Below are 14992 nucleotides of genomic sequence, written 5' to 3' on the forward strand. Positions count from 1 at the left end.
TTTGACTGCTGTGATGACAGTTTATTAGTTTATGTTGCAGGCTGTCATCCTAACAGTATCCAGGGCCCACATTAATCAGCAGCTTTCAACCACAGCCATCATGGCTTCAGCTTTCTGCTGGCTGGGAAAAAAAGCCAGCAGACTCCATTTAATGACCCACCAAAAGAAAAAAGTAGTTACAGTATCAACAACAACATTAAGTGATTACGTATGAGCTGCTGCAGTTAGACAGGTGGTGCTGTGATGTAATCGTTTCAGAAACATTCCGTATTGCTTGTGCACACAGAGACGTAAATTCAGCGTTTTCAGATTTATCTACTCTGGGACCGTTTTTAAATACTATCGCTTTCAGCTGCAGAAAACGCTGTTTACGTGTGGCTGAAATCCCAAAACGATAAAAAAAAAATTAATGCAGATACACCTGCATAAGTTGTATATTGTTTTGGCATTTCATCCAAACATAAATCTGCTCTCGTGTGGACGGAGCCTGAATGTCTTGATCATGTGGACTTGTCTTCTTACTGGGCAGCCTTCTTCTGCTGTGGACTGTGCTTCTGTCTGAAAAGTCGCTGTGTGATGCTGCAGATGTCTGGGTACATCTGGAAATGTGAGGCCGCGTGGTGCAGGGCAAAGAGTCTGAATCTGACAGTGCACACACAAACGCATTATGCCACAGACATGAGAGGATACATTAAACTCACAAAAAAGGAGAGCCATGCCTATAAAATCTATGTACAGGTGAGGATACATGTGTTTCATTTCATCAAGCTTACATGTATTGTTGAGCTCTAATAAATAACTTACATGTACGGTATGTTACAATTCCAGCTGTTGTTTATAATGAAATATGGGACTAATTTAATAATAAGTTCTGAGTTAAGGATCACATTCTGTTATATTATTTATTTATTTTAAACATACAGATGGGTGGCTGGTGTTTGTGTCTGCATATAGACGCTGATCTGTTCCCGGCTGCAGGCCTCAGCGTGGACTCCTCAGCCACGTGTCTCACTCTTCTTGCTCTGCTCATATCACTCATCATCTCTTCAGTTCTGTGCAAAGACATACAGAGATTAAGTACAAGAAAAGTCACAAAAGTTACTGAGGACTAAAAGGAAACTAAAACCAAAGATCTGTGAATAAACGCATGAAATGATGTTATATTGGTGGTAGTGAATGTGATGTTTCATTAAGTACATAAGCTGACTAAAATCTTATATCTGCTGTGAGTTCACATTTAAATAAACTGTGTTCAGGAGGTGGGATGTTGATTTGCTGTTTCAAATATTCTAAATGTTCTGTTTAATTTTGTCTGACTCTCTTCTAATAACCTATTTAACAGGAATCCTTTTATTCTAATATACCTGATAATAAAACTGATATTTTAAAACAATATGAAATGCTATATTCAAATAATAATATAAGTACACATTTTTGTACATCCCACCTTCAAACACAGCCTCATACGACCATCCATGAGAAATCTACTTAAGCTCCTAATTTTCTACAGGAATACAAACATCCTACAGGCACTGAACTATCAATAGCAGTCTGCAAAGTTAAATCTACAGTATAACTGTTTGTCTTTGATCACGTGATTCTCACAACCTGCTCTTGTACTTTATCCATGGGACCTTTTGTCTTGTGGTATAACTCCCCTCAAACTTCATATGCAATGTTCTGCCTTTATATACACCTTAACAGTTTGTTTAAAAGGTCATGAAGCTATTGCATTAAATGTTGCTTCAACAGAAAAATTGTGTTGCTGTAGTGTTAATGTGACCACCTCTGAGACAAACTCACCCGGTGCACGGTGTGAATGTGTTTCCCTGATCTGAAGCAGCCGCTCTGACAGACTTTCTCAAACTGCTTTCTAATCTGCGCTTCAGTCTGCTGACTTCGGCCTGAAGGTCTTGGAGGATTACCCTAAAAAGCAAAGACACAACAGATATTCGAAACAGCACTCTCCACACTGTCTTGGTTTGGAGCCTGTCATGATCTTTTGCAAACCAAATGTGTTGTACAAACAAAGTTTGGACGATGTGCCTGATGTGAGAATAAACACAATTCACTGCACTCTTTGAAAAATCAAATCGTATTAATGTGTGGATCTGAGTCATGCAACACAACACTACACCATGCAGGAAACAAAACAGAGTACCTGCTAATACGCAACCTCATTCACTACTGACCGCTTCTGGAATCAAGTACATAAGGGTACAAACATCAACAGCAGTATAGTTTTTGAAAATCACAGTAAATTATACAGTTTTCATGATGCTGTAAGTTGACCATAAATATGTTGAAATCATGCCCGTGTACTCAACTCAAACCTCAGTTTTAATCTCATTTAGTGACTTTTTATGCAATGTCACCATCACTCAGTCATCCTCCAACATCCACATTTTTACAGTTTTTTTCCTTCCCACTCAAAACACAATGTTCAAGTACATGTTCCCATATTTTGTCTCAAATGTGCAGATTATTCATCTAGATTTGCTAGGCAGAATGATTCCTGCCCCCCAGACCCGCAAAGCTCTCACAACTGAACTATTGTTAAATTATGGCTTGATCACTTTGATAAATAAATTAGTAGATATTCACTGAAACATGTCTTTTGTCTTCTGGATAAAACTTGTGTTGCTGACCTAACCGTGCCACCACACTGGGATTTTGGTTAAGTACAATATGTCCAAAGTTAGGGAGGGAGGGTTCATAATTTACTAGCAGTGCACTTCAATTTATTCCATTTATATAGAGTCAAATCACAATAAAGCTGCCTCAAGGTGCTTCATGCAAGCAAAGTCAAACCTTACCAACCCCTAGAGCAAGCACACAAGCGGCAGTGGTCTAAGTATCTAAATTTACTCTTCTGCAGGAGGCTGGTACAACAGTGAAGGTCAGGGAGGTGTGGGTGGTTTCCACTTCTGAATAAATCCACTCAGTGACTGCTGACGGTTTTCCCTGTGGAAATATCTACTTTAATTCAGAAAAATGGTACACCGTAAAGGGAAAGACGTGCTTTGAATCTGTTACACTGAGCAGCGTGATAACTAAATTCCAGTGTCTTCAGAAATCACTGACGGTACTGCATATACAGGAGGTTTGTTCTTCACTCACAATGGATTCACTGGAACATTCTCCCCTCATGGTAACGCAGCTCTTTCACTGCTGCAGAAATCCTGACCACGTTTGCTCAGTGATCGCCATGGTAGCTGCTGCCATGCATGCACTCACCCGTAATTTGCTTTCTGTTTGGAGAGAGACTCATCATGGTGACACGAGGAATCAGGGGAGGGACTTGAGCTGTAAGTGGAAAGTGAACTTGAGGAGCCGCAGAGATGGTCATTCTGCTCCCATTCAGAAGAAGCTGCAGAAAGAGCAGGACAGCAGGTTCAACGATCAGTGGCAAAATGTAACAATGTGAAATAAGAAGTCTTGAATGAGGAAGAAAAATCAGTGACAATTACAGGCCATTTTATTTTTTCCATTTGTTTGTTACCTTACCTGCTAAAGATAATCACTGACCAAGTTCACATGAGCTCAACGTCCTCAGTTGTTGAATTATGTTAAATGTAATCAATCATTTCCCACAATGTGTATTATCTCCTGCTATTAGTTCATTTTGGCTTAATACAAAAGTTTCCCAGTGAAACCTTATGTATAGTATGTTAAAGTCACTATATTATGTGTTCATAACAGATTATTCAGCACTTCAAAGCATCATGTTTTTGTGGAAACACTGACTGCTACTCTAGGTTGTAAATGAGGTCTGCTAATAGCACGCTCACTGGTTTGGTTTGCAGGTCTCCTGGATTTTGTTTGGCTGATGTGGGGCTTTGTAACACAGCATTCTGAGGTACTTCTCTTGTCCGGGTGTTGGGTTGTCCTCAGCTTGTCAGAGCCACTGAGCTCCAGTGATGTCTTTCTGAGTGATGACAAGGAGGCAGGTGGTGGTAGAGCTGACACCGAATCTATCTGATGCATCACTGTGTTCATCTCCTGGTGGACCAAAACACTGACACAGCAATGAAGAATATTTAGACACAAGAGACAAATCGCAAACAATTACCAATATAAAATTTGTCAAAACATTTATAAAGTTCTTTACAGAACTGTAACATGAAAAGTGACATTAAATTAAATTTCAGTTTGTATAAAATTTATTCTCAAAAGTTGGCTTTTATAAGCAAGTAAAAAATATATACATAGTAAATGTGTATATATACACAGTATATATGGATTTAGTCTGGCATGACCTGCTGCTCCTCCATCTCCTCAAGGTGATACTTTCCTTTATAGAATGTGTCAGTTTCACTTGCTGGATTAGCAGGGGCGTAGCACCAAATTCTGGGCCCTAGGTACTAGCCATAATGAAGACCCCCCCCCCCCCCCCCACACACACACACACACACAGTTATGTTCTTTTTTATTAACGCAAACACCACATTTTTAATGCGTAGTCAAACCAGGTCTACATCATGTATACCTTAGATCACACCTGGGAGTCAGAACGCTTTTCAAAGTTGGGGGAGCAATACTGAGTTGGGGGGGGGGGGGGTCTGGGGAACCAAACTGCACTATTTTTAGAAAAATGGTGCAATTTGGTGCATTCCCGTCTGTTAAAATGCACAGGAATGCACCAAATTGCACCATTTTTCTTAGATCACACCTGGGAGTCAGAACGCTTTTCAAAGTTGGGGGAGCAATATTGAGTTGGGGGGGGGGGGGGTCTGGGGGACCAAATTGCACCATTTTTCTAGAAAATGGTGCAATTTGGTCCCCCAGGCCCCCAACTCAATATAGCTAGCTTTCAAGCTCACCTCTCTTATTAAAGAATTTGGTTAGCAGCTGCTTTCCCTCATTTAGTTTTCTTTCCTGTCCTTTTTTTCTCTTCTTTTTTGAAATCCGGACTTTGATTTTTTAGGAAAGACATATTTTATTTCAGCCTGAAAACTAGGGCTGCAACTAACGATTATTTTAGTAATCAATTCATCAGTCGATTATTTTTTTGATTAATTGTTTTGGTTTTTTTTTTTTTACTTACATGTGAGTTTTGCCATTATTTCTTTAAGTGAGTTATTATTAAAAGGCCTTTATCACGCATTATCAACGTTTGACCTTGTAACAAAGTTATGTTATATTCTCGTCAAAAACATACCAGGAGTAGTCTTTTGTATTATTTTGCACATACATACATCACCGACACACCACAAAGAGATTTCTATCAGGTTTCACCTGATTATGAGCATTTTTAGATGCCTACAGCAACTATCTCAAACACTGACAACATATTACCTCAAGAGTCCACAAAACTACTTTAAAGGCCTGACTAAAGTGTAATATGTGATCTTTAAACCATATTTTCATGAAAAAAGACACAAATGTGCAGTTAACTGCATTTTATTTTTTCATGTGTAAAAAAACAGCTTAGATGTCATTTGACCGAAACAAATTGTCATTAAACTTAAAACAGGGGTGAAGTGGAGGATTAAGACTCACTAGGTGTTCACAGGAAACAGTTATTTATTTCTATATTTATTTATTTATGTTCATTGTTAGTTGGATTTATCTTTTCTGTTGTGTTTAATCAGGTTCTTTTGTTTCTTTCTCTAAAATTGTATTGTAGCATTACTGGTTATTACTATTATTGTTGTTGCTATTATTACTAATATATAAATAAAAACATTTATTCAAAAATATTACAATTTGTAATACATCTGACTCTTTTACAACAAAAAACGCTGAGCCATGAATTATTATACAGAAAACAAATGCACACAAATGTGCTGACAGCTGCAACAGCTTAATGCTAACTTTAACATTGAAAACGCCATAAACATGCTAAGGCGTTAGCATCGGTCCCGTTTTTAAGTTATAAAATACATCTATCAACTGTTTCTGAACACCATAACAGGTCAGATTAACATAAAAAGGTAAATATTATTCACAGATATATGCTCTTTGGGGTTTTAGTGGGGAAAAATTAAGATAAAGCGAAATAAAACAATGAATCAACAAAGCAGCAGATTGAAGCACTGCTTCGATCTGCGAATCATTGCTTTGACTGGATCAAGGTTCAAAGCAAAGCCGCGCTCCAGAAATAGTTGATTTACATGGAAGAAACGAAACATTTGCAGTCAAACAAAGTTATTTAACAAGTAATCGACGACTAAATTAGTTGACAACTATTTTAATAATCGATTAACTCGATTAGTTGTTTCAGCTCTACTAAACACGTCCTCTTTCTGTCAGATCCCGTTTGGGATGTGTGTGTGTGTGTGTGTGTGTGTGTGTGTGTGTGTGTGTGTGTGTGTGTGTGTGTGTGTGTGTGTGTGTGTGTGTGTGTGTGTGTGTGTGTGTGTGTGTGTGTGTGTGTGTGTGTGTGTGTGTGTGTGGCAGTGTGCCACCTGTGTGCCTGGACTATCCATTGTACAACTGTGCAGGGGTGGAAGGGCCCTCAGAGAGCTTTCAATATTATTGTAAGAGCAGAATTATGTTTCACAATATTTATACATTCATTCTAATTATACTATTTTACAACATGAATTGTATGGACATTAATAACATGCAACACAAAAATGTATTTAACGCCAGTTTTTTGTGCCCCCCCCCCCATTTTCTGGGCCCTGGGTACATAGTACCCTTTACCCCCCCAGTCCGACGCCCCTGTGGATTAGTCTATGAGCTCCAACAGGAACATATATATACAATCTTAGGGTTTACAAACATTTTTGACTGTTAAAATGCTTTTTAAAAAATGTTAGTACACTTAAAGTTTGAGGAACTAAATTTAGTCAAAGTTAATTGTCTGCTAATGCTTTTAGAAATGATCTGAAAATGCATCTGTGACCAAAGAAGCTAGCTTGTGTCCACCATGGACTCAGACACCTGACAATGTGCACTCCCAGAACCACGTTTTAGCTATATAATGGGACACGCACATTATACTGTATAATGGGACATGTACTGGAATTCTCTCAGCTATCAAAAGCTAAACAAACAAACAAACAAACAAAAAACAATGAAACAAACAAACCAAAGTAAACAAAAACCTTTGTCTGGTGTTCAAAGTTTAATATCTGCTATGACTTTTTACTGCAGTTTTTTCCATCAAACAGTATTTCCAGATCTACTGTGTTGACATGAAGAATTTGAATCCTCCATTTAACAAACTGTTCACAGCACAAGAGATGTTTGATTCAGAAATTGGCAAAAATATCTTTTAAAGACTGGCAAAGCAGCATTTCTCAAACATGAGTTGTTCACAGGACATATTCAAAGTTGAAATGCAGATTTCAAAACGATATGGATTCTAAGTAGAACCCAGCAATCAGATGACAAGAAAGTAGTAACTGGTTTAATGAAAAATAGCAGTAAAACGGGTCGTCTGGGAGTTGAGAGAAATGTGATCACAATGCTTTTGTGTCTGTGTTGGGGTGGGGGATGGAACACAGGGCGAGATGTATGGTGCAATAAATATCGGAGAAGGGGGAGAGGAGCAATGTTGGATGTCTTCACCTCATTGGCGTGGTCTGGTGGAGAGGACTACAACCTGTTGCACAAGCCAGGCGGCTGCTTTCTGAGCCAACAAATCCACTGTCCATCTCTGGAGAACCTATCTCATCCTGTTTAACAGAAACCAGTAGATTTGAAAAAGTAGTCTTTAAATCATCTGTATGTAAACATGTCAGTGTTTCTTCTGCTGCACAGCCACATTTTAAATACCACAGTGCTTACAGGTAGGCATGGGGCCGATCTAATCCAATTTCAGTATCTGGTTCCTGTATCAATGTAATTCACAGATCAGAAATTTCCAGTACAACCTGCGGAGTTTTTTGATCTGGTGTCTAACCAGATCCCTACTCTGGATGGCATTACCCTGACCTCTAGTAATACTGTGAGAAATCTTGGATCATTTTTGATCAGGATATGTCATTCAATGCGCATATTAAACAAATATGTAGGACTGCTTTTTTGCATTTGCGCAATATCTCTAAAATTAGAAAGGTCTTGTCTCAGAGTGATGCTGAAAAACTCATTCATGCATTTATTTCCTCTAGGCTGGACTATTGTAATTCATTATTATCAGGTTGTCCTAAAAGTTCCCTGAAAAGCCTTCAGTTAATTCAAAATGCTGCAGCTAAAGTACTGACAGGGACTAGAAGGAGAGAGCATATCTCACCCATATTGGCCTCTCTTCATTGGCTTCCTGTTAATTCTAGAATAGAATTTAAAATTCTTCTTCTTACTTATAAGGTTTTGAATAATCAGGTCCCATCTTATCTTAGGGACCTCATAGTACCATATCACCCCAATAGAGCGCTTCGCTCTCAGACTGCAGGCTTACTTGTAGTTCCTAGGGTTTGTAAGAGTAGAATGGGAGGCAGAGCCTTCAGCTTTCAGGCTCCTCTCCTGTGGAACCAGCTCCCAATTCGGATCAGGGAGACAGACACCCTCTCTACTTTTAAGATTAGGCTTAAAACTTTCCTTTTTGCTAAAGCTTATAGTTAGGGCTGAATCAGGTGACCCTGAACCATCCCTTAGTTATGCTGCTATAGACTTAGACTGCTGGGGGGTTCCCATGATGCACTGAGTGTTTCTTTCTCTTTTTGCTCTGTATGCACCACTCTGCATTTAATCATTAGTGATTGATCTCTGCTCCCCTCCACAGCATGTCTTTTTCCTGGTTCTCTCCCTCAGTCCCAACCAGTCCCAGCAGAAGACTGCCCCTCCCTGAGCCTGGTTCTGCTGGAGGTTTCTTCCTGTTAAAAGGGAGTTTTTCCTTCCCACTGTCGCCAAGTGCTTGCTCACAGAGGGTCGTTTTGACCATTGGGGTTTTTCTGTAATTATTGTATGGCCTTGCCTTACAATATAAAGCGCCTTGGGGCAACTGTTTGTTGTGATTTGGCGCTATATAAATAAAATTGATTGATTGCTTGATTGATCCAGGAGCCACGTCTGTTTTTGTTTTTTTTTTCCTGACGAAACATCTCCAGAAAGGAGTCCTTGCTGGCTGCTGCTGGCTGCAAATGTACCACCTGAACAGAGGCATCCCCAATCAGACACGGAGTAATGATGCATGCCTCCATTCAGGAAATTCCCCTCCCTCACAGCCTGCAGCTAGACAGCAAGCGAGCATTAATATAGGCACCCCTGGAGCTGGCCAACTTTTTATTACATGTCCTCAGTGTCCGCAAAGCAAGACAGCAACATGCAACGTTTGCAAAGCTGTTGTACCGAGAGGAAGAAACTCTGTCGCAACCTACAATACAGCCAACTTCGGCAAACATTCGAAAAAGCACCACAGTAAAGGGCACAAGGCTTATTTAGCTGGGGGACAGAAAGACAAAAGGAGCAGACAGGAAGTGTTGTGTGTTGGGGGGTTTGGCTGGACTTTTGGTGCTGCTTTTATTTTGTTTTTCTCTCCAGGTGGTTTTGAACTGATTCCTGAAAGGAATGTGCTGTACAGAAGAATCCTTCACCCTCATTAAGCCTATCTGCTGCATCTGTGGATGACGCTCACGTGCACCCTCATTAAGCCTATCTGCTGCACCTGTGGATGACGCTCACGTGCGGACCTAAGGACTTTCAGCTGGGACCAATTACGAGATGAAGTACTGCATTTAAGCCCTGAGTGACCAGGGCTGAATTGCCGGAGAATACAACCTTGTGACGACCTTTTGTGTGACGCTGAGGGCCGCTCCAGGTTCTGACACATCGTGCCTGTGAAGCAGGTCGGGGGTGTGGGATACACGCTGTCAGCAAACTTCAGAGGTGACTACTGCTTGAGTAATTAATGATTGTAATTTGGCGTCTAACGCAGCTTTATTGGAACAGTGGTGAACATTGTGTGGTTTGCTCCTCACTGCTGTGGCGTGCGGATTAATGATCCTCCACTTGCCGTGAGAAGCTTCCCTTTTAAATTAAGCCTGAATTCAAAGCTGAATGTGTTGCTGATGATGTGTGCCTCTGAATGGTGTTTTGTGTTACAGTGTTAACTTACCTCACCTTGTCCGTCCTTCACAGAGTAAGTTCGTGTCCTAACCACCTGGGAGGTGTCGGCGGGGTTTCTTGGGTCCAGAACCGCCGGGCTCCGATCCGTTTTGGCGCTGTGAGAGCGCGCCTTCGTTCACCTCGCCAGGCCATTATATGTCTTTTGTTTGCACTTGTATTATTATATACAGGAGGGAAATAAATTTTGTTCTTTGGAACTGCTCTCTGATTATTTAGTGCTGGGTTCAGTCAGACGCTGGTTCGGTTCTCTAACCCGCGTCCTACACATAACAGGAAGGGTACAACACTTTACCCAGACTGACTCCAAACATGAGCAAATTAAGTACTTTTATTTATTTTTTGGTGGTTTCTTGTTGCATTTTGGAAATGCCGCCTGTCTTTAAAATGGCACATGTACTTTTGCCATCTGGTGTTCAAGAGATAAAACTTCAGCCACTGACCCAACAGTAAATAAAAGTACTTAGTTATTTCACCAAAACATCAAATCTCTGCTTGCATCTTCGATGTACCTTCTGGCAAATTGTAGCTGAACTTTCAGGTTTTCTTTTTAAGAAAATCCTCCTCTATACCACTTCATCATGAAGCTGTATAACTGGGGTTTACAAAATATCCTCATACAAAATCAACAATAATGATAATAAAAATACTAAAGCAAACAGAGCTCTGGAATCGGAATAGTATCGGTAACGGCAGATATCCAAATTCAGGTATCGGATCGGAAGTAAAAAAAAAAAAATGTGGATCTGAGCATCCCTACTTACAGGTTGTGTCAAACTATTTTTTTTTTTTTCTGACAGCATTCAGTGTGACTGACCTGTGAAAACACTTTACCAGATTGGTGCTTTAACTGTTTCCTTCGCTCAGAGGGGCCACTGTCTTCCAGACTGCTCAGACTGCTGCTCTGAGGCATCCTCGTCTTAAACTTCCTGCTTCCAGCCGGGCGATAAGCAGAGCGAATGGTGGAGTGGCTGGACACTTGGCGTGAAGGAGGCCTGGATTCTTTGCTGACGGAGTCCTGATGATCTGATCTGGTTTGATGACCAACATACAAGTGCAAAAAGAACTGAAATCTTCAGTGTGTTCCATGTTCGGTGACACTGTGTCTCCTTCACTCATAGACATTGAAGAGGTCTCAAAAATGAATTCCACCATATTCGTTAAAACACTACAGGCATGATTTACTAAACGTTTGTGTGTGTATTAAAATGTGCATAAACACCATAACATTTGCAAAAAACATGCATGCTGATTTACCTGCAGTGCACACTGAGGACTGTATCTTTCAAATGAGCAAAACAGTGTGCACTGTTCATTTAGCATGTTTACATTCATGAATATGGAATTTACGGTTTGTCCACCGGAGTGCACAAAATTGTAGGAGGAAACATGCTAATAGTTTAATTTTGCACAACTACATGATTTATCATGGTCAAAATGAAATTTAGCTGATAGCATTTGTGTTTTGCATATCTGAAAACCTGACATTTACTTATTGCGTTTGACAGAGTGCTTTTACAGCAGCAGAGAGGCTGCTGTCTCCTCTTACAAAGAATTATAACAACAATGATTCATGGTAAACATCAGTGATATTTAAATACCGGTTTGTTTTGGGCTTGGTTAAGAATAATTGTCTCTACGCTTAACAGGTGGATCATAGTTCTGTGCAATTCTGTACACAGTCCAAAGTACATTCTGGTGTGACACCTGATCATTACAGTCACTGATGTGTCACGCTTTGCCCACAAAACACACAGATAGACATACCAGAGTCTGTGGGATCTTAGAAAAGCAGGTCCTTAATGTTCAACAGAAATGAAACACTAAACTCTGAATGCACTTTGAAAGCGCAATACACTACATTAGCCATATGATGTGAAATAAAAATTAAACAGCTTTCAGTTGCAGTTTATTTATTTTCATTCTGTGCTGAAGCAGCTGGTGTGACAATGATCAGACATGTTAATGTGAATAAAACAAATGGAAATTAAACCAAATCACAGCCAATTTTTCACAAGTTCTGACTATGAATCATTAGTCAAAATAGTTTTTAAAATAATATTCTTTTAACACCCTCCTTGGCGGAGGCATTTATGCAACATTATGTTGTCATTGTGGGTGATGTGAAAAATTTTAAAAGTCAGAAACGTATCTGTGGTATTGAACTGCTATCAGCTGATAACCACAACATCCGGTATCTGCACTGGAAAAGAACACGAGATCAATGTATTGGCACAACTCACCTTTGTGGGAAACTTTTCCTGACTTTTCTTGTTCCACTTCCTTTAACCTCAACCCCTTGTTGTACTTTATTTCTTAGAAGGTGTTCCCCCTGACCAAAACTCAGGACTTTGGGAAGCTCCTGGTAGCTTTGGTAACTAAACAAAAAGGAAAAGTCATTGAGACTAACGTGAAGGATGCTTTTCGAACATGTGTGACAAAAATGATGCAATACCAGTTTATGTGTAACACAAATATTATTACTGTCAGTATTACCGCTGCAGGAATCGATGATGGTTTTGCAGTTTGTGAGTGCAGTTGAGAGTTAAACCATGATTACAAATGCTACATCACACTTCTGCTGTTGGGTTTTGACAGAATTCCTTTCTTGTTTCTTGGCAGAAGAACCACATACAAGTGATAATTACAATTCGTTCCTTGTGGAAAAGTAGGGCAGCACACCAGGTTGTGGTCCCATGACTGACTGAGGCGGAGACCAACTTGGGATACCCTGGACACCCTCATGCCTGAACTGGCATTATTATTATTAGTCATTACTATTTATAACTGTTTTATATTACTGCTGTTTTTAGTTTCTGTGGTTCCATTTAATTTCTTCACTGTAAAGCACTTTGTGATTTTATCATGAAAGGTGTTATACAAATAAACTTTACTTGCTTACTAGAGGAGGATACACAAGGACAACAATCCTTACAGAGGGCACACCTATGTATTTTCTTTCTTTCTGGCTTCATTTGTCTCTGCTGCTCCCGTTTGGAGTCTGAAGAGTTCATCAACGGTAACGTTCCAAGTGCTTCCTGTGACCATGAGGCAGTCGGAGCCCGTGGACATTTTTAAATTACGACTTAAAACCTATTTTTATTCTCTTTCTTATGATTAGTTTTTATTTTTATCTGTTTTATTCTTTTACTTCTGTTTTAATTATGTATTTGAATATTTTGTAAGTTTTATTTATGTATTTAAATTTTATGTTGAAATGTTCTGTGAGGTGCCTTGAGACAGCTTTTGTTGTGATTTGGAAATTTATAAGCTGATTAAAAATTGATTAAATCAACAATTTCCACCTTACCAGAATGTTGTGGAAGGATGATATGTATTATCTGCACACTAAGAAAATGTACTTACAAACTGCAGTATTTGGTGACGAGCGAGTGTGTCATGCATACAGGTCATTATCGTGTGTGTGTGTGTTTGCTGGTGTATATGCATTGTGTGTGCTTATGTGTCTGTATACAACACCTCATCATACACCTCACCATACACCACAGATCACATCCCACACGTTACACCTTACCAAAGCACAGGATGCTATTGCAGTTAAAACATACATACTGCTATATGCCGTACTTTTTTACACATTCTTAATGTAACACATATACCTATTAGGCACAGACTTTGTGATAACCCTGCACCCGTTACTTCTTCATAGCGATGTACATGGTCACCAGCCATACGCAACTTTATGATTATTTGCAGTAAGTTTATTACAAATAAATTCAGGCTTTTTGCCATAAAAGACAAACTAGAAGCAGAGATCAGTATTTCCAAATAATTTTCTGCCGATCAACAAAATATATCAGTTTTGTTAAGACTATCTGTTAAGACAAAGCAAAGGTCTTTTATTATAAAGATGCTGATGATGGCCGCTTTCTGACTTTTACTGACACATGATCGTGTACATTTAATAAGAAAATCACCGCTCATCCAGCTCCATGTTGAAGTCTTGGCTCTGTTCGTCTTTCAGGGTATTGAGGTAAGAAGAGGACACAGTTTCTTCATCCTCAGTCCCTTCAACCTCTTGATCGCACTCTTTATTGGCTGATCTCATGTCCACATGTGCAATGGCCACTGAATCCAGTGGCAACCATGGCTTCTGTAAGAAAGATTAAGCTTTACATTAGAATAAAAACACACAGTATGTCAAACTAATAAAACAGGCAAAAGACTGAATAGAAAGCAAAAAAGAAATAAAGCAGTATTTTTTATGAATTCTACAAATCTGCCTCTCCGAGAACCATCACATTATCATTGTGGAGAGGGCTGTGTGTCCCTATGAAGCTGAGAGCTGTGCTGTCTGGAGCCTTTGTGCTCCTGGTAGGGTCTCCCATGGCAAATTGGTCTCAGGCGAGGGGCCAGACTAAAGGCCCTGTCCCACTGGCGTTTAGGAGGATTTGCGTATGGATTGCGCACAAAATTGGCCCATATTCGCCAAACATCCGCAATATCCATGTAACATGCCGGTAGGAGTCGGCCGTCATCCGAACACGTCCGTGATCATCCACAGAGGCACACATGTCTGCAGACAGGATTTTTGAGCTGTTCAAAAATCTAGATGCGGATAACATCCGCCTTACATACTCCATACATACTCAATTCATACACAATACATACTCACTCTATGCACTGTATATCTGCCGTTAACCGCTGATATCCGCAACTGATGGGGATTTGTGGCTTGGCAGCGGACAGGGACAGTGTGTAAAACAGATATATTGCATGCCCATCATGTCCACATCACAAACTAAAATATGTTGTAGCAAATGCATACAAACTGGCCACGAATAAAGCGTTTTTATTACATCTGCTTTGCGGACAATCTGTGAATGCATAACAAACATGTCATGTAAACCCAAAGTGTGGCAGAAAGCGACATACCTGCCAGTCAGTGCTGGTCCGGCTGTGTAGATCCACAAAGACGTAACAGCTGCTGCAATCCAGGACTTTTATTTAACACCAA

General features: G+C 39.9%; 1 protein-coding gene across 2 annotated transcripts in view; it reads right to left on the reverse strand.

Moving 5' to 3' along the window:
• akna (AT-hook transcription factor) overlaps positions 1-14992 on the reverse strand; it is an 82887-nt gene that overhangs the window by 11865 nt on the left and 56030 nt on the right. For both annotated transcript variants that reach the window (XM_034192400.1, XM_034192399.1), the window contains exons 11-19: positions 13953-14128; positions 12258-12392; positions 10832-11045; positions 7522-7628; positions 3792-4018; positions 3238-3370; positions 1804-1926; positions 922-1052; positions 523-642 (exon numbers count right to left, since the gene is read on the reverse strand). In XM_034192400.1, coding sequence (XP_034048291.1) covers positions 523-642; positions 922-1052; positions 1804-1926; positions 3238-3370; positions 3792-4018; positions 7522-7628; positions 10832-11045; positions 12258-12392; positions 13953-14128 — 1366 coding nt within the window. The remainder of the gene's footprint in view (positions 1-522; positions 643-921; positions 1053-1803; positions 1927-3237; positions 3371-3791; positions 4019-7521; positions 7629-10831; positions 11046-12257; positions 12393-13952; positions 14129-14992) is intronic.

This window comes from Thalassophryne amazonica, chromosome 17 (assembly GCF_902500255.1).
Source record: "Thalassophryne amazonica chromosome 17, fThaAma1.1, whole genome shotgun sequence".
NCBI classification, from domain to species: domain Eukaryota; kingdom Metazoa; phylum Chordata; class Actinopteri; order Batrachoidiformes; family Batrachoididae; genus Thalassophryne; species Thalassophryne amazonica.